General features: G+C 36.5%; 1 protein-coding gene across 1 annotated transcript; it reads left to right on the top strand.

The window, feature by feature from the left end:
* Nucleotides 1-1844: 1844 nt before the first annotated feature.
* LOC119793087 (guanine nucleotide-binding protein G(i) subunit alpha-1-like) lies at nucleotides 1845-17243 on the top strand. The gene is made up of 10 exons (XM_038300069.1): nucleotides 1845-2002; nucleotides 2246-2374; nucleotides 8998-9040; nucleotides 10127-10268; nucleotides 12879-13036; nucleotides 13127-13255; nucleotides 14286-14415; nucleotides 14495-14648; nucleotides 16017-16209; nucleotides 16288-17243. Exons 2-9 carry the CDS (start codon nucleotides 2257-2259, stop codon nucleotides 16205-16207), a joined length of 1065 nt encoding a protein of 354 aa, XP_038155997.1. The 5' UTR covers nucleotides 1845-2002; nucleotides 2246-2256; the 3' UTR covers nucleotides 16208-16209; nucleotides 16288-17243.
* Nucleotides 17244-19482: the final 2239 nt, after the last annotated feature.

Below are 19482 nucleotides of genomic sequence, written 5' to 3'. Positions count from 1 at the left end.
TGTGATAAAAAAATTGCCATGAGGGTTTGGCCTGAATGGCCTTTGTCAGAGCAATGGTTAAATTTTTGTCAGTCTGCTGTGTTAGTTAAAAAGACAATCGAAGACAGCTGTCTCCTTCAGTTTTAATTAGATTGGACAGATGATGCAGACTTGTTTTTATCTCATTTCAGTGCATTCACAATTTTTTTGTTTCATGTTCATTCTTCTACAAGGCCTCCTCCTAATAGGACATGGAACACCTTCCAAGGGAGGCAACCAGGAGGCATCTGGAGTAGATTCCAGAGCCACCTCAGCTGGCTCCTTTCGACGTGGAGGAGCAACGACTCTACTCCGAGCTCCTCCCGGGTAACTGTGCTCATCACCCGACCTCAAAGGGGGGTCGGGTAAAGGAAACTCATTTGGGCTGCTTGTATTCGCGATCTTGTCCCTTCGGTCATTACCCAGATCTCATGACCATAGGTAAGGGTGGGAATGTAGATCGATAGAAAAGCTTTGCCCCCCTGACTCAGATCCCTCTTTAGCACGACATTCCGATACAGCGACTGCATCACTGCCAACACTAACTAACTAATTTCAAAACAATTTTAGTCTGAAGTGGGCACAAAATGGACAATGTTTGACACAAAACCAGGATTTTCAACAAATTATCTGTAAACTGTCAAAATAAGGCATGTTACTTGTAGACAATAGTAAAGACATCTACTTATACAGTTTATTAACAAAAACAAAAGTGATGGGTTGAGTAGTGCTTTGATTAATCTTACAACAAAAACTTACTTTTTTATAATGACAAATTCTTTAGTTTTACTGTACTTTAATCTGACTTTGGATCATATTTACAATAGACGAGAACAATCTTCATATGAATGTTTGCCTTTGGTGTAAAATTAACTTTAAATCACATAAAATTTCATGCTAATCATTGTAACTTGTCCTTTAAAAAGAAATGCTTCTTGTGGAGCAACTTTATTATTACCTGTTTTAATGTAGAAAGAGTTTATATGGATCAGTGGAAAGATTTTTTTTCTCGTTAAAGGGAAGTTTTTCCTTTCCACTGTCACCTTATACATACTTGTGTGAGGGATTGCTGTGCAATAAGTTGAGGCAATCAACTGTTGTTTTTTCTCAAATAGAATAATTTTAACCAATCTAACTGCATGATATGACTGAATTGTCTCTGTAAAGCGTCTTGAGCTTGCTATATGAAACTAAATTAACATCTCTGTTGGATAATGCCTCCCACCCCATGCATGAAGCTGCTGCAGAGATGGAAAGCTCCTTCAGTGACAGACTGCTGCACCCTAAATGCACCAGGGAGGGTTATCACAGATCCTTCCTCCCAGCAGCTGTAAGACTTTTTGCTGCTGTCATATTGCACACCTCTGATGTTGCTGCTATTTTCAAATATCCATTACTGTAAACATGTTCACAGCTTTATATTGGTTATTTATTATCCAGGTGCACACTATTTATTTTGTTAAAACACTTTACAGTAAAGTATTTTATTAGTTTATTTTTTAACTCTTCACTATTATGTTATCCCTATACACTTTTCTAATGTCCTCATTTGTGTGACCATTTTTTTCTAAAATCATTTTGTTGCTGTAAACACCAGAATTTGCCCATTGTGGGACAATAAAGGGATTTTCTATTCTATTCTATTCTATTCTATTCTATTCTATTCTATTCTATATAAATACTCTGAATTTAATTGAACTGGATGTAAATCCAACTAATAGCTTAAAGTCAAATATGTAAATGTTTTATATTATAATTCGGAGCCACAGGAGGATTCGCCGCGTCTAACAACTTTTTTCTCTCCACCAGCTCTGTGGAAGCCTGTTGCTCTGCCGCGCATGCGCACTACAGCGGTATGCGAAACGAAGAGGAAACCAACATTTTTAGAGCTCCGTCACTGATGCAACAATTTGTTCCCGTCTTGGTTCTCTAGGAATAACTGGATACATCGGTCTGGTTTAAGGCTAGGACGTGAATTGAAGAGGTAGTTATCCCAGATACCCACACTTTTATGTTTAAATCGAGTTTTTTTTTTTTTTTTTTGCTTTAGAATCGGGTTAGTGAAGAAGGACGTCTGGGCGTGTGTAAATCTCGAGTGTTATTGACACAGACTGCCTCCGTCTCTTTCAGCCCAGTCTGGATGCTAGCTTCGAGTAGCCTCTGCATGCTGTTACTTGTTTAAGTTGTGCTTTAGTAGGGCGATAATTTGATTTATTTCGGGGGGCAGGTGAGAAGAAGATGGGGTGTACTTTGAGCACGGACGACAAGGCGGCGCAGGAGCGGAGCAAGATGATCGACAGAAACCTGCGGGACGACGGAGAGAAAGCTGCCCGGGAGGTCAAGCTCCTGCTGCTGGGTAAGAGAAAGATGGATGGATGGGTGTGTTAACGGAAGACGGACGCTGATCTTAGCTTTTGCATGTTGGAGATTATACAAAGCTATTTGACACGTTTTATGTAACGTTCACTAATAGCACTTTTATTTGTCTGTTAGCGAGGCTAAAGAAACGGGATTTATTTGTGGCTTTTTAAAACATGAAAGGAATAGTCGTTGTTCTTTTAGCTAAACTTTAGGTCGTTCCCGTTATGCCCCCATCTTAACAAATTAAAATTAGCGTTTAGTCACTAATAGCGTGTTTATTTTGGCTGGGAGCGTTTTTATCCCCCATTAAGTCTGTAAGCCAATTTAACTGTAAGATAATTAGCTGCTTTAGCGGCGATAGCATGGATTAGTTAGCCATCAGGAAGCTATAACGTCCGACCTGCTGTCTGGACAGTTGGGGTGGTTCACGCTATAATCGTTATATCGGAGGTTTTCTGAACGGCACGTAAACGAGGTGGAAAATAACGTAAAATGCCGTAAAGAGTAGAGTTATAAATTAGATAAAATCTTTTCAGTTATGCTGCTTAACAAGTCTGAATACATTCCAACTTCAAAATATGAGCTTTTTGCCTTGGAATGCAGAGGAAAAAATAGATCAATTACGTCAAAAAAAATAAAAATACAATACACAATGTTGTCTGAAAGAGTAGTAAATCTAAATTAAACCCATTCAAAGTAATAGTAATTTCTTTCAAACCTTTTTCTCGGACTGTACCATGAAGCATTTAATTAAAAGTTTGATGAAATATTTGGATGTTATAGTCATCCAGCAGTGTCTTCAAATTGACATTTATTTACATCAAATGTCAAATTTCTACCATTTTAAAAATCACCGCATCAAGTTGGGAAATGTAACACTTTTTTCCTGTAAATCCTATTTTGGAAAATATAAAAAATGCTTAATCAAATATTTGCACTTTCAAACGACTAGATGGCTCATACATTTTACATATCAAAAATTTACCCACACTTTAGATATACTGCCATAATATCAGTCTTTTTTCCATTACCAATTTTGAATATCCACATTTTAGAAAAAAAAAAAAACTTATAAGCACAATGATGACCTGTGAATACTCAAGGATAGATTTTCCTTAGAGCGAACAGAACTATGGGATTTTTAGAACACAAACATGTAAAGAAAGCAGTAGACAATCCTCTTTATTTCCTAATACTTTATGGTCTCTTAATGCAGTTGCAGTTTACAAACGTTTTTGCATAGATTAAAAATGAGCATTTGTATTGACACATTTTAAAATGTGTCGTAAACTGTTCCAAGACTTCTACATTGCTCGATTCAGTAAAAATATAAATATATATTGTATGAAAAATACAGAAGGAACCCTGGGCAGAGAATTTTTTGTCTTGGGGAAATAAAACAAAAATTTTGCATACAGTATTTTTTTTATAAGAATTTGATGTAAAGGAATTTCAAATTTTAATTCTGATCATATTAATGTATTATCTTTATTGAAAAAGACAAAGCTTGGTCGAGTTGACAGTATATAACTCTGTGACACGGTGTTCGCTTGTTTGGCAGTAATTAATAACAATAACTGCCAATGTTGGAGTGAGGACCCCTCTGCAGTGTGGTAAAACAAAGTTTGGGCACTAAAAGGATCTCCATACGTACCTTCTAAAAGTGCATTCATAATGAGTATAGTTCAGGATGTCAAACTCCAGTCATTGAGCACTGCTGTAACACAACTTTTACATGTGTCCCTGATTCAGCTCATCTAAAACTAATACCTGAATCACTCCCTCAGCTTGCAGTCAGTCGGTCATTCTAATGACATCAAAAACTTGCAGTGCATAGTCTCTAAAAAATTGCATTAAAAACAACTGTGTTATGAATAGTATTATAGTTGTGTTGTGGTTCTTTACAGGGACAATATATTTAACTAATTTTATCTATATTTGTAATCTTCAAGAACAGACGTTAACTGTACCAAGTATCTACCAAAAGTTTTAATATTATCCAAAAGCTGAAATATTCTGCAACTTCTGATGTGATGGCTGTTGAACAATCTGCACAGTATTAGAAAAAAATTATATTGGGAAACTTTTGTTAAACTCTGTGTTAATGATATCCACGTACTTCTCACTCTGTCTTTCAGTAGTTTTCATTATCATGCTTCTAACTCTCTCTGTGATAGTTGCTGTCAGTTCAGAAGTGGGCATCCACTCTGTGTATCAGACAAAGTATATAATTAGCCAAGAAAAGCATCAGTTCTTGGAGTTGGAATATAATTGCCATTAGTATTGCTTTCCAAACAGCCTATATTGACTATTATAGTAATGATATGGTGGAGGATATGAGATGTATTTGGCAGCCCTATTAGACAGATGTTATTTATTAAAGGGTGGGAACCAGTAGGTTTGTATTTCAACCCAACCCGTTTGAATATATGTAAAAATATCTTACTTTTCATTGCATTCACTAACTGCACCTAACTCTCATATATATTAATACATACATTTGTTCCTTCATTATTCCAAGCCTTTAACAATCATTTAAAATAAGGATATTGTGAAGTAAAATAATAATTTTTGCTAATTACAAAAACAAGTAAAGCAAAAAAATATATAGGAAAGAACAATCAGCTAAAAACTATTTTCTTCTTTCTACCTTTAATGTTTTATTAAAAGAATGTAAAGAAAAAGACATGGCTGCAAATAGTCTATGCTTTTTTGCAAGTTTATCTTTTCTTGGAAATTATAAACGTCACCTTTCCAAGTATCTCATGTCTGATATAATGTGTTGCAGCATAGTTACAGGGGTGCAAGTTGCACTACCATATGCTCCTGTTATTATAGCTCTCATATAAACTGCAGGCTCCCGGTCATTTCACCTCTTGGGTGAAATATAAATAGAAAAGTGGCAGTTCAGGTGTTGCCTTTTAATCTTCTGCTTCCTTTTGGACCTGGAAAAACTCTGGCATTTATAAATGGGTGTTTTTATCAGTCCTAGAGATGCATAGTCTTGGAGAAACAAGAGGTCTCAATCTGGTGTTTTATTCATGCAATCCATCTGAAATTGTCTTAAAGACATGTTCAATAATTTTTGGAGAAAAAAGGCGGAGCTCATTCAGACTCCTTTTGGTATCCATTTTTTGTTTTTCTGAAGGTAAGTGCAAGAATTTGACAGGTGTGAGTTTATGTGGATGAACATTAGCAGGTTGCCATGGTTTGTTTACCTTCGCATCTTGGTCTCCTACACAATAGGTAAAAAAGGTACAGTCTTACTAACCAACCCTGGTTATTGGAATCACCCCTTTGGGTTGAATAGAGACAGGAGTGATAAAAGCAAGGGGGGCTTATGTTGGAAAACTTCCAGGATTTATGTCAATACAGGAGGAGGACCAAAATCGCATTTTGTCGAGAGAGCCCCTTTTGGACTTGTCTGGTTTGAACAATGAGCCCAGTAAAAAAAAAACAAAAAAACAAAACTCTTCCACTGTATATTTTCTAGCATATATTCCAGATGATGAAGACTTTAATAGTAAATTATCTGTTCAAAAATAAAAATATCTCCATTTACTTTGCATGTGATCTGCTTACGTTGACCCCTTTGAAATATGGGCCATGACCTGAAAAAAAAGCTATCTGCTACTATGTGGTATTATAAAAAAAAACAGATCCTATTACCATATTTTCTTATGAAGACTATAATAGAAAAAAATAAAAAAATAAAATTATTTCCTGCTGTCTTCCAACAGTTTCCAAAGTGAGCTCAGAGGGTCAGAAACAATTAATAAATTGGCACCTTGTTACTAAGAAATGCTCTGTCCTCACTTTTTATCTAAAAGTTTGGTATGAAATGACCTGGGGAAAGTATCAAATGGCAAAAAGGAGAAACTGTTTCTTTCAACAACTTGGAATTTTTTGTTAGAAATACTTCCACTGGTGATAGTTTACAGAGATCTCTTTTTTTCCCTGTAATTTGAAGGTTGATTATGACTGAGGATGAAAAAAAAAACATATATATTCTTATTTGATTTTATTTCAGTTAAATAAAATCTTTGTAAATAGTACTTTTTCACACCTTTCCTAATAGCTCTTATTCCTCTATTGCCTGTCTGTATAGATGAACGCGGCCCAGGTTGCATAGCAACATTTGAGTTGTGGCGGACAGCGGTAGTCATCTGTCACAACTTCAATTACACGAAAAAGATGGCAAACAGTGTGATTGAGCTCTGTAACGTGCTGCTGTGTTGTTTTTGCATTATCAGCGGCATTAATTGTGGTTAATCTCTGCTTTTCAGTCCTGTGTTTCGTCTAATGCTGTACGTTGTTGACCTGCTGATGGCTTATGTAAGCGTGTGTGCACCTCATTTGCGACAAGGATTTGAATTTTAATGGTGGTGTGTGTGTGTGTTTTTTTTTTTTTTTTTTTTTTTTCATCAGCATTCCCACAATCGCCAGCAACAATATATGCCTTTCAGTTGTGGGTTTGTTATTTGAATTTAAACTTATTGATGTGTTTAATGGCAGATCTAGGTGTATGTTTTTTTTTTTTTTTTTTAATCAAGCTCTGTCCAAATTTTCTAAACTAAAGCGCGTGGCAGTGTTTAAAAAGAAAAAAGACGTTGAATCAGCCCAAAAGAGGTTGATTTTCTTTCAAAATATTTGATTATTAATGTGTGGGTTACTTCTACTTGACCGAAAAGAAAAGAACCGAGTTCTTTTCTATAAACATAAAACTTGAGATTATTCTGACTTTTACAATAATTGGTTTCTTCAGTGCACTTGAAATCTAGCAACAGCAGTAGGCTTCCAATCTGTGATTGCAAATTAATATTTTTTTCTAGGGTAATAATACCTCTATTGCATGTGGGCTGTTTATCATGTGGGACGATGAATTGCAAAACACTGTAACTCACCTGGGAGCCGAGAGTCCCCGCAGAGGCAGTATAATTAAAATGTTGTGTGCTCAGCTTAAACACGTCTGTATCTCAGAGGGACAGCATACAAAACGCTTTAATGGCAAATTCAAAGTGGATCTCAAAGATGATTCACTTTGTTTCATGTTTAAATTTCTTATTTTATGATTTACTTTCATGCACTGAGCTGTGATAGTACCGTAGTATGATGTTGTTTTATAGTCCGTTCAGTCTGATAATGTGAGCGGCTGTAACCCAGATTAGTGTAAGCCGTGTGTAATCTTGTTGACAGGAGGATCGGGATGATTAATCCAATTGCTCTGAGATCGCTCTAAACTGGACCTTTAAACACCTTTTATATTGTGTTTTTGTATATTCCTAATAAACTTGCATTTTCTAGCAGAATTTGATGACTTCTAAACACCAAGCTCAGTTTTTTTAAATCTGAACTGTAGGGTTTTACTGTTGACGGTTTGTTTTCTGTAGTCTATTTTAGGACTATCTAGCTTGTGGCTTTTGCTCTGATAATTATCATCCAAAAGGGCAAACCTGTGACCTATTTTTCAAAGAGGAACTGTACCACCTGAAGGGAATGGAAACCAGTACAGGGATGCAGAGTGTTTTCCAAATTTGAGGGCATGATTTTACTGCAGGCTGCTGGATGCAAATAATGGTCGCTGCACTCATTAAATTTGCAGGTAGATATTCATGTTTCAATTGAAAGGTTTGTTTATGTGTAGTAAGTTATTGTGTGCAGTAGGGTGTTGTGTATTTGGAATATAAGCACGAAAGGCAAATTCCATTTTAGCTTTTAGATGAGATGAAAGCATCATTTGCCAAGATGTCACACATTTTGGCCCATTCTGCCGGTTAATATTTCACTCAAGTTATGTTCAGGTTTGATCCATCTGCTGTAGAAAACTGGTCGTAGCTGAACTCTGCAGTATTATTATTGTCTTCTTCATGTTTTCTTTAAACTAGATGAGCCTGCAAAGCTTATGCTGTGTATTTGAAGTTTAATGGTAGTGATTCTCTACCTTTAAATAAAAGTTTCATACTCTTACCGGTATTCAAACAGAAGAATTAAAATGCTAAAACATAAACTCCTAGTAAAATAACATTATCAGAGGTGCAGGTTTATTATCTATTTGTTTAATCTCAGTTTGGTTTATGTAAGCCTGGATTCATCCAATACTCTGGTATAAATATGAAATTAAGCAGTGAATTTCAAGTAAATAAGCTCATCAGCAGGAACATTAAGAACATTTCAGCTGTTGAGTTTCATACTAAAATAATACTAGCTGGTTGTTTCATTGAGCCGTTTGCCCTATCGCACCCTTCAGCCAGCTGGCAGGCAGTGCAAAGCTCCAAGAGGGGAAGATGGAGAGTTGCCTTGATCTATCTCCATAAACCAGAGAGGACTCTTCTCACTCTAATGCTTTATCTGGCATCTTAATAAAAAGGCTTTAATTAAACTGGTGTGCTAGAAATAGGTATGAAACCGTAATCTATTGAAAGCTTTTCTTACGGGCCCCATGGCTCGTATCCTGCAGCAAATATGACTGTCTTAGCATAATTTCCACAGGCCTTAATATAAAATGCACAAAACCATAATAGCATTATAATTTGTTGAAAATTGAAAATATGCCTTAAATGGAATTTGTTTATAATACATAATACGCATATAATATAATCTACATTGTTTCCTTTTCAGGTGCTGGAGAGTCTGGGAAAAGCACGATTGTGAAGCAAATGAAGTAAGTTTAACTTAGACTTTATAATATATTATAAAAAAAGGAAACTTTATATGTATAACTTATGGTGAGGATCTTTGTGTCAAATCAGGTCTGTACATGATTGTTTTTCTATAGAGCAGACATGAATTTTTTGTTAAACTTCAGGAATTGGATCCAGCCCCTCAGTTAATCAACCAAAGTCAAAGGGGAACGTTTTATGTAATTTGACCTTCAAACAAAAGCAACTTTTTATATGCTGTTTGAAAACATTCATCTTGATGTAAAATGGGACTAACAAAAATACAATTATTATAGTTCTGTTTACACAGGTTTGTAACATAAGACATAATTCTAAGACATGACTGGTTCATGTAAGCAGAAATATATTATGAGATAACGAAGTATATAAAGAGACGCAGGATTATGTCTTAAATGTTTCAAGGGTAAATGATGCACTTGGCTTTCTCTAAGAGCTATGTTTGTTAATAATTACAGTATGCTTTTGTATTAGAAATGATTACAGAGGGAAAATACAGTTTTGATTTGGAGAACAAATAATTGGGGCTTGGTGTTGCAGTGATGAATATTGATTTTTAAATGAGAATCTGCTAGAACTAATGTGGCCCTCACTGGTTACCATACTGTCGGAGCTCAGTGACTTAATGAGAGAAACACGATGCTCTGCTAAACAGTTTTTTTTTTTGATAAAGTGCATATTAAACTATTATATCAGTTTACATATTCATTTTAGTGAAGGTTTTTATGCTTTTTATGCATTTGCCTGAGAAAAAAGTCTCTGAATTGGAAACCTTTTTAGCTGAAGAAACCTAATTTCAGGAGCGTTAAAAATGATATGAAATTGTGGTCTTTATTCTTTGCTTTTACTGCCCCCAAGTGGTCAGCTAAGTTTCTAATTAAACCCATAGCTCAAAAAAGTAAAACTTCAATTGTTTTCTTTGTTTTACAATTTCTAGTGTTATAATCCTTCACGTTGGACAAAGTTTCTTACTATGAACCCTTAAGATGGCCAAATTGAAGATTTGTTTTTTATAAAGTGGTATAAACGCCTCAAATTCAGTTTCAGAACAATCTCCAATTGTTTTATAGAATCATCCACGAAGCTGGCTACTCAGAGGAGGAGTGTAAGCAGTACAAGGCTGTGGTCTTCAGCAACACCCTTCAGTCCATGATGGCCATCATCAGAGCTATGGGACGCCTGAAGATTGAATTTGCCGATTCAGCAAGAGCAGTGAGTTCAATTCCTCTGTTAGAATATATTCACTTTACAGCTGATCCTCGCTCAGCTGGCCAGAGATGCTCCTGAGGCGACTCTGAACTTTTGTAGCTTTGGCTCCTAAAATGTGGAACAAGCTGCTTTTAAATATCATGGAGACTCCATGTCTTTCACTCTTTTAAAATAAACCCTTTCTACTCAGCTTTTAACACAATGCCAGGAGATTTGCTCTGAGTTGTTAAAAAGTAGATGATTTTCATTGTCAGTCACTCTGATTTTGTTTGTAGGAGAGAAGAATATCAATGTTGGCAAAGCAGAAAGTGATTAAAAACACTCAAAATAAATTTGCAAATATATAAGAACATTAAAAATATATTTAATTGGTTTAAATGATACTTAAACTCAACTTGCATAAATCAAACTAATTATAACATCAGATCAAATGAAGTTAGCAAGGCACAGGCGGCAAGGAAAGCAAGCGTCTGGGGCTGTGTGTGTTTCAGAGAAAAAGAAATGATACTATTATTATAGTAACATTACCTCTGTAATCCAGGTGGGATCAGCAGCAACTTTGCATGTTTGAGTCATTTGTAATGTGGAAACAAAGAGGAGTATCCACTCCACTCTGACTGCAGGCAAGGTTTGCTGCATGACAAAGGTGCTGTCAGACTCTCCAAAAACAGAAGGTCGCCAGATTTGTTGCATTAATAATAAACAAAAAGTAGAGATCAACTGATGCAGATTTTCTTTGGCTGTTCTGATATCGATTATTTCCACATCAGTCTCACTCAGGCATGCCCAGAATCTGTCCTCCAGGGCCACTGTCTTGCAGGTTTCAGAAGTCTCCCTGATTTAGCACAGCTGATTGTGATGATTGCAGTACAGCAAAAGTCTGTTAATCAGCTATCAGTGAAAATCAGCTTTGCTGAATGAGGGAAACCTCTAAAACCTGCAGAAAGGCGGGCTTTGAGAGCCGACTTTGGGCATACCTGGTCTAACTGATCGCAGATATGTGCTGCCAATATTTTTGAGCCAATTCTTAGAGCTGGTATTGCAATTTCTTTTCTACATTTACATGATTAAAATGAAACTGATAATAAAATGTCTCAATTCTCAACGTAAACAAAAGACACTTAATAAAAGAAGTAAACACACACACAGCGTGTAACAGAGGGAAGGAGCAGGCATAGCTGCTCTTAGGACATGAATCTGGAAAATCCAAACAACCTAATATAGGGCAAAAATGTCAGCCAGCTGATACATCTGTCTCTAAAAAAAGCCGCTGGATGCATCTGAAAAGTTGTTGAATGTAGCAAAATGGTCGCTAACTTTTTTTACAATGCGAATACTATCTAAAACCATTTTCTGCTCCATGGCAGTTTTATTCCTGCTTTCTCTCTTCCATTATGTTTGGCTATTAGTTTGACTTTTCAGATCTTTAAAAAGAGCACAGTAATAGCTGCTTCTTATTGAACCTCAGTGCTGCCTGTCCCTTTTCTCTTCTGTACCTCATTAAACAACATTAGATGAAGTGGATTTGACAAACTAAAAAGTGGCTCGTTAATGAGATGTTACTGTCCAATAATTGGTGTTAAGAAGAAATCCTCTCTGTCAGGAAAGATCGGTTCTACAGTAATAAAATAATACTCTTCTTGCTTTCTAAATTCTGCTCAGATTTTTCTTCTTCCTCTCTTGCAGTTGATTTATTTGTTTGCTCCGCTTGACTAATTTCACTCACAAATCATGACCTCATTAAAGACCAGACCATTTTCTTTCTGACCATATTACCTTAATATGTTTATTTGTTGCTGGTATTTCAAACCCAGGGTTTCTACACAAGCGCTTGACCCATGTACAGAGGCTTTGGTCCCCTTGGCTGTTGTGGGTTTGAGTCATGGTCTTGTGACCTTTGCTGCATTTCTTCCCCCTCTTTCTAGTTCCAGTAGTCAGTTCCTGTCTGCCTACTTTGAAAAATGACAAAATAAAAGCAACTAGAGCCTAAAAAATAACTTAAAAAAACCCAAAGGAATTAGATTTTTAGCAAATGTCAAGTCTTGATAAGATGAAAATAGCTTAGAAAATATTACAGTTTCCAGGTATTTGCCTTTATTCCATTACCTCTCTGAAAAACAAAGGACTTTGGTTTAATATTTGTTTGAATTAGGGCACTCTATCAGTGAAGGGTGTTTATCATATTGCTGCTGAATGTTGAGATGGCTTTATGTTATGGGAAAACATGAATATCCCAGTTTTTCAATGGAGTCTTATACAAGTAATTCCCCTTGATTGTCTAGTGACATATTTTGAGTTGTTGTTTTTTATTTATTTTTTTATTGTCGCTGATTCATGCTAATGTCGTATCAGTCAGTGCTGAGACAGCAGGGCTGCAATATAGGATATCCTATCAATTCATTGGACGTTCCTAGCAGAAAAACACAGTTCAGTGTTAAAATTAATAAAGTATTTAAATTAATGTTGTCTAGATTCCAGAATTAACAACAAACCAGTTCCTGATCACACTACACTATTAGGAGCCTCTTTACACAAACAGGCTTAAGATGTCTTTTAATCGCTTGGATGATTATGGAAAACAAACAATTTTTCCAATTCATAATTTTTTCAAAGGATGACGCTCGACAGCTGTTCGCCCTTGCGAGTACAGCAGAAGAGGGTGTCATGACACCTGAGCTGGCTGACGCAATCAAGCGGCTCTGGAAGGATGGAGGGATTCAGGAATGCTTCAGCCGCTCCCGGGAGTACCAGCTCAACGACTCTGCAGCATAGTGAGTTGATCCCATCCAACCATCCAAACTAGCCGTCCTGGGACTGCTATGCTAACTGACCCCCTTGTTTATAAACTATTATCTCTTTAGCTACTTAAATGATCTGGAAAGATTATCTGCTCCTTCTTACGTCCCGACCCAGCAGGATGTGCTGAGGACCAGAGTGAAAACCACCGGTATTGTGGAAACACACTTTACCTTTAAGGACCTGCACTTCAAGTGAGTACTACTATAGCAGGGGATTCTTTTTCAGTTTTTCTTTTCATTTTACCTTTTCTTTCCTCCTGTCTGGATTTTATTTCAGTCGGCAGTTTGCGTTTTGTTAGATGACTTTTTATTATTATTTTTTAAACCAAATTCCTGGGTTTGTTTGGGGAAGTTTTTTAAAATGATCAAACTGATAACCAATTCCTAGAATCTGTGTTTAATCTAATATAGATCAGTTCATTTTTTTTTAAATATTCTAGACCAAAGTTTGTAGAGAGGCTGAATTAAAAATGACAAGTATCCTAAAGCTTCCGCTGAATCTTAATCTATACTAAACTAGGTGGGTATTTTGCGCTCAGTAGCTTGGTCAAATGTACCCTTTGAAGGTAATAAAGAGGATTTTTCTCAGAAATAATGTGTCCGGATTCATCTAAAATAACTTAATTGATGGCTGGCATTCTTGCACTTCTTTTCCCCCCCAATAACATATTAAAATTCATAAACTGGCCATGGTGGTGCCTACAAAACCTGATCTAATCCACTTTGCCTGCTGTCGAAAGCCGATTGGCTACTTGTTTGTCATTCAAACATTTTGCGTATGTGCCACCATGGCGTTATTTACATAGGCTCCAAGCGTAACCCATACGCTGTTTGGCAGAAGAAGCAATCCTACGCACGTAGGATCACTGCTCCGGCTTTTTTTTTTCCTTAGCTATTTATTCACTGTTTTTGTGTAAACTGGAGCATTAATGGCTGAAAAGAATCCTGACAAACCGCAAATATTTGTGGAAGCTAGGGTAATTAGAAAGAAGGTTAGCATTAGCTTTAAGGATAGAACTTCTCTAATAGTAAAAAAAATGATTTTATGTGGTCGACATTAAACAGTGGCATGGTTGATTCGCTGGACTGGACAGCACTGCTTGTGAGGCCATGCAGTCTGGCACGCAAAGGGTTAATTTGCACCAAAATGTTTATTCAATTTTTCTATAACTGTCTGCTTCTTGCTGTTCCTACATTCATCGGTGCGTCTCTATGATGTTAGGATGTTTGATGTTGGTGGACAGAGGTCAGAGAGGAAGAAGTGGATCCATTGCTTCGAGGGAGTCACTGCCATCATTTTCTGTGTGGCGATGAGCGACTACGACCTGATGCTGGCTGAAGATGAGGAGATGGTAGGACTGGGTGGCTTCGGTTTGCTCTACCCTCTTTAATGCTTCCAGTCATTTACCCAGCCTCTCTCCTCTCTGTCAGAATCGGATGCATGAGAGCATGAAGCTGTTTGACTCCATCTGCAACAACAAGTGGTTCACAGAGACCTCCATCATCCTGTTTCTCAACAAGAAAGACCTGTTTGAGAACAAGATCTCCAAGAGTCCTCTGACAATCTGCTTCCCAGACTATGAGGGTGAGTTTAAAAACCTCTCCATTCAGAGCAGAGGTCCTACCTGCAACAATGTCCTCTCCATCTGTCTCCATCTTCATCAATTACTGATAAAGTATGAAAGAACAACTCATGAAGGAGATCCAAGCAGCTTTTCTACATTATTACAAAATAAAATCAAAGATGTGACCAATAAATATCTGACTTGGTCGCTTAATGTTAATTTGGAATCTGCAACACTAAAGACTCTGGCTTCTCTTAAAGCTCTAATATTTTCAAGATGGAACTCCCCCATAAATGGAAACATTCAATCTTTATAAATCAGGCTCCAACAGTTTGACATCTTTAGGAAGAACCTGCGGTTTTAATGTCACGTAAATCCCTTTATTGTCCCACAATAGGGAAATTCCCTCTTTGGATTTGACCCATCCTTTTAGGGAGCAGTGTGCTGCCATTGTGCGTCGCCTGGGGAGCAGTGTGGGGTTAAGGGTCTTACTCAGGAACCCAGAGTGGAGGCTATGGGGATCAAACCCGGTACTCGCAACCTTCCTCAGAGCACAAGCTCTAACCCACTAGGCCAACACTCTCCCAATATGTGCTGTGATCCTGAAAATCCAAGAAAACATCCCTCAACAGTCTTTATTGATGGAATGAGTGTTAAAAAAGTCATTACAGAATCCAGCACTCATCCCGTCACCTAAAGGCCCTGATTACTTTGCTTCCTTTTCTGTTTATTATAAGAATCTAACCTTTATTTCTACAAAAAAAAAAAAAGTTTTCCAAGATGAAACATACCTGTCACCTAATTTAAAAAAAAAGTTTGGTAAAAGATTAAATAAGGGCCTTAAGATGTTAAAATCTGTTAATCTAAATCAATCAGGTAGCTGTAATAATATTAAGCATAGCAAATATGAACTCTTAACTGAGAAGAAATCTATTTTATCTATATAAGGTTTGATTGAAAATTTGCTGCAGCTAATGAAGATCTGTACCAAAAAAACAAAGCTAAGCTAAACCTGAACAATATGTGACATCAATTAGAAAACGTTTAATTAAAACCATAGTTTTAAGCTAAAGGATAAAACTGGCTGATCATCCTCTTAGGTGCAGTCTGGTTAAAGGTTTCTGTCTTCTTAACTCATGTTAACCACATGAGGGCTTAGATAATCCACTCTGTGGAACATTTAGGCACACAATCATGCTGTCAGTAGTCTAAACATCACAACTGAAGGAATAAGGAAGCACAAATCAGATCCACATTGCATTTTATTGGTGGCAAATTAGTAAATTAGGAAAGAAGGCATACATTAAAATCCAGTACTATAGGACTGGTACAGTATTTGTATTGTTAATTTGCTGTAAGAAGGCTTCATGTCATAATTGTAATTTTAGGTCAAAACACTTATGAGGATGGTGCAACCTACATCCAGCTCCGGTTCGAGGACCTTAACAAGAGGAGGGACGTAAAGGAGGTCTACACTCATTTCACCTGCGCCACCGACACCAAGAACGTGCAGTTTGTGTTTGATGCAGTCACAGATGTCATCATCAAGACCAACCTGAAGGACTGCGGCCTTTTCTAAAGGTACTGCTAGCTGTTCCACCTACTAGCTGTTCCACCTTTACTCCTCCTCACTAATCAGGCTGCTTTCTTTCTGTTCAGGCAACCAGACGGTCAGCCTGCCAACCCGGACTCAGCGTGGTGGATGGACCCTGATCAGAATGTCACTTTTAACCTTATTAACTTATGTTCATCTCTAAGCGTTTGAAAGATGGTGTGTAGAGAAAACCTTTTCTGTAAGATATTTGTACAACAGTCTATGGCCATGGATTTTTAGAAGTTTTAAAATATGTTTTACTTATTCTTATTTTTTTATATAAAGAAGGGGAGATCTTTGCCAGTTCTGGGCCCATAAATGAACATTTGTTTGTTGTTATTGACTTGCTGCATTATAGTTACTGTGTGTAATTTAAAAAAAATGTAAGTTAATGTAGTTTTTTTTTTCATTTAACTCTATTAAGTCATCTGGAATATTACACTCTGGGCTTTTTAGCCTCTGTTTTATTATTTTTATCACTCCCATATAAAATAACTGCAGACCTGTTCACTCTGATGCTGAAAAACTGTGAGAGCTGATTGTGTGTCTGTTTTCTGTAAGTGAGTTGGAACTGAAGCCAGATGTCTGTCTGAGTGACTGTGTGAGTGAATGTGTGCACAACAATAAACAAAGGGACTTTTATTCCTCTACTTGTCATCCTCTTTTAAAGTTGTATTTTTCTAAGCTACCAAAAAAAAAGCTACTCATCAATTAGTCCATGTTGTCGGTAAGCTCCTGCTAAACATTCCCGATAAATCATGATGGAAAGAGGATGGCAAAGGTGGCCTTGTAGCAGATTTAGGATCAGACGTAGATCTGTGTTCAGTGCTTAGATATAAAGACAGAAACCTGACTGGCTAGTTGATTAGAGCATTTGATGGTTTCAAGCTTCATATCTTCCCCCTATGAACTGCCCACTCCTTCAGATCTGTTTCTCCATTGTATATGGACATTAGTGGACTAATATCCATGATTTTGCTAATAAAAGAGTTGTTCTGGTGAAACCAGGACAACTTGTGCATCAAAAACATTTGTCTTCATCTTTTTCTTCTTTTTTTTTCAACCATAATGAAGTGCCTCTCTGATGTGAATTTATTATTTTTTTATTAAATTGTGATATTGCAAATATTAAATCCCCAGCCCTAAAAAAAAAAAAAAAACACTTAAATAAAAACAGTAAAGTTCAAAATTCTCTAGTGGTGAAATTGAATAATTGTGAATTATCCAAAGTGATTTGACAAATTGCACAAAAAAACGAGAAAATCTGAGCTTTATATCTACAGTGTCGCGTAAGAATGAGTCTGAACTAAAAGACACTGCCAGCGTTTGTAAAACTCATTCTTCAGATATTTGCCAGCGGAAGCAGCAAAATTCACAACAATAATACTGCGGTTTTATTAAGGAAGATCATGATAAAGTAAATTCACAGAAAGAATAAAGCAAAACCTTTTCCCACATTTAAATGATTCAGATTGCTGGCTTTTATGGAAATTGCAGTGCTGTTCCCATCATTGGTTCTCTTGTTAATTCCTGTCCTGAGATATAAAATCCAGCCACCTCCACAGCCCCTAATGAGGTTAAGAGAGAGCGGAGGAGAGGTTTTTCCACAATCTTCTCAGTTTCTAGTATTAAACTGCAGGAAGAGGCTTTTGCACCATCTGTCACAACTTCCCCATGCCTGACTTCTCCACCCTGCAGCAGTCTGACTACAACTGAGTTATCAACAAATTTTAGGAAATGCATGTCACTGTAGACTCTCTTACAGCCATTAGCAGATAAAATAAACCAGGCTGGAGATAGAGTGGGGCCTTTTAGAGAGCTAGTGGGCGACTGCTGTTTAGCTCGCCTGACAGGCTTGTTTTTTAGAAAATTCATCCTCTCATCTTCAGCAGGCAAAATTCAACATTAGCTTTTTATGTTAAATGTGTTGCTGTATTAGAAATGAGACAAAATCTGAATGCAAAAACCATAAACCTTTTCCCACACTTTGCCAAATTACAAACTTCCACTTGGATATAGGATTTAATTAGGCCATTCTAACATATATCTAAACCATTCTACAGTAGCTGTATGCTGAAGACCATTGTCCTTCAGGAAGGTGAGCCTCTATTTTGACACTTATGTTGCAGCTTAGATTGTTTTCACTTTTCAGTGTTGACGCATTTATCTACATCTCTCAAACATCTTTGTACCATTAGTATGTCGCTGCCACCATCTTTCACCATGGAAATAAACTTTTTACTGCAGGGTTAGTTTTCCACCACATTAGATGGAAAAGGTTTGATCTTAATCTCTTCTGACTAAAGCTTAATCTTTTGTGTGTTTGCTTCATTTCCTTCTTTAACAGAAAGTTCAGTTCAAATTAATTCTCCTTATTTAGTTAATCTGCAATAGTTGCAGTTTTTGTCCTTTTTAGATAATTTAATTCAAATGTTATAACGTCTCTCCAAAACCTTATTACTTACCTGTCTTATATATGTTGACAACTCTTCACAGAATAAAAGGAGCTGAATTCAAATACATTCCACACTTTTTAAGATTCAGTATTTGTCACCTGAGGAACAAAAAGGTCTGATTTGACTTCCGCTTTGCAGTAATCCTTAACCTTTCCTTGAGTTATTATTATACTGTGCCATTATTTTGCTTTGTCCAGCATTCTTCTCATGTATTAAAACAGGAAAAAGTCAAATGTCGACATCTAGTGGACAATGGGAATAACTGCATGCAAAGATGAAGGCTGATGATTAGTTGTGGTGTTAAAGATGACTGGCAAGTGTGACTAATTCTAAAATAATTGCATTTTCTTGAGAAACAGTTAAAGATCTTTTACGTAAAATGTTGTTTAAAAAAATATTTTAATCTTTTGAAGATTAAAGTCCCAATATTCATGACATCAATAAAATATTAAAAGATAATAGTAGGGTTAGAGAACATCTGACCTAAATCATCCTTTGTTTGCTATTTTAAAGACACTTTGATGATTGCAACTATTCTATTTTTCAGACACAGTTGAAGGAAGAGTGGAGACTATTTTTGGTGAGGATTTGTGTGATTTTTAAAAGCTAATTGCATAGTGATTTAGTTAATCCCTAAAGCCCTTCCAGTCAGATCAAATGGTGTGAATCTGAAGCCTCTTTAAAGTGAAGGTGTGATTGTGAGAACAGAGTGATAATAAGAGGATAATGATGAAATTAAGGATTTTGATCCAAAAGTGTCTTTTCAGACTACCTCTGCAGTGAAAATCTACTGTCATCTGTTTT

This window comes from Cyprinodon tularosa, unplaced genomic scaffold (assembly GCF_016077235.1).
Source record: "Cyprinodon tularosa strain WSP-4 unplaced genomic scaffold, ASM1607723v1 ctg44, whole genome shotgun sequence".
Taxonomy (NCBI): Eukaryota; Metazoa; Chordata; class Actinopteri; order Cyprinodontiformes; family Cyprinodontidae; genus Cyprinodon; species Cyprinodon tularosa.
Note: the sequence above shows the minus strand (reverse complement) of the source record. Positions and strands in the feature narration are given on the sequence as shown.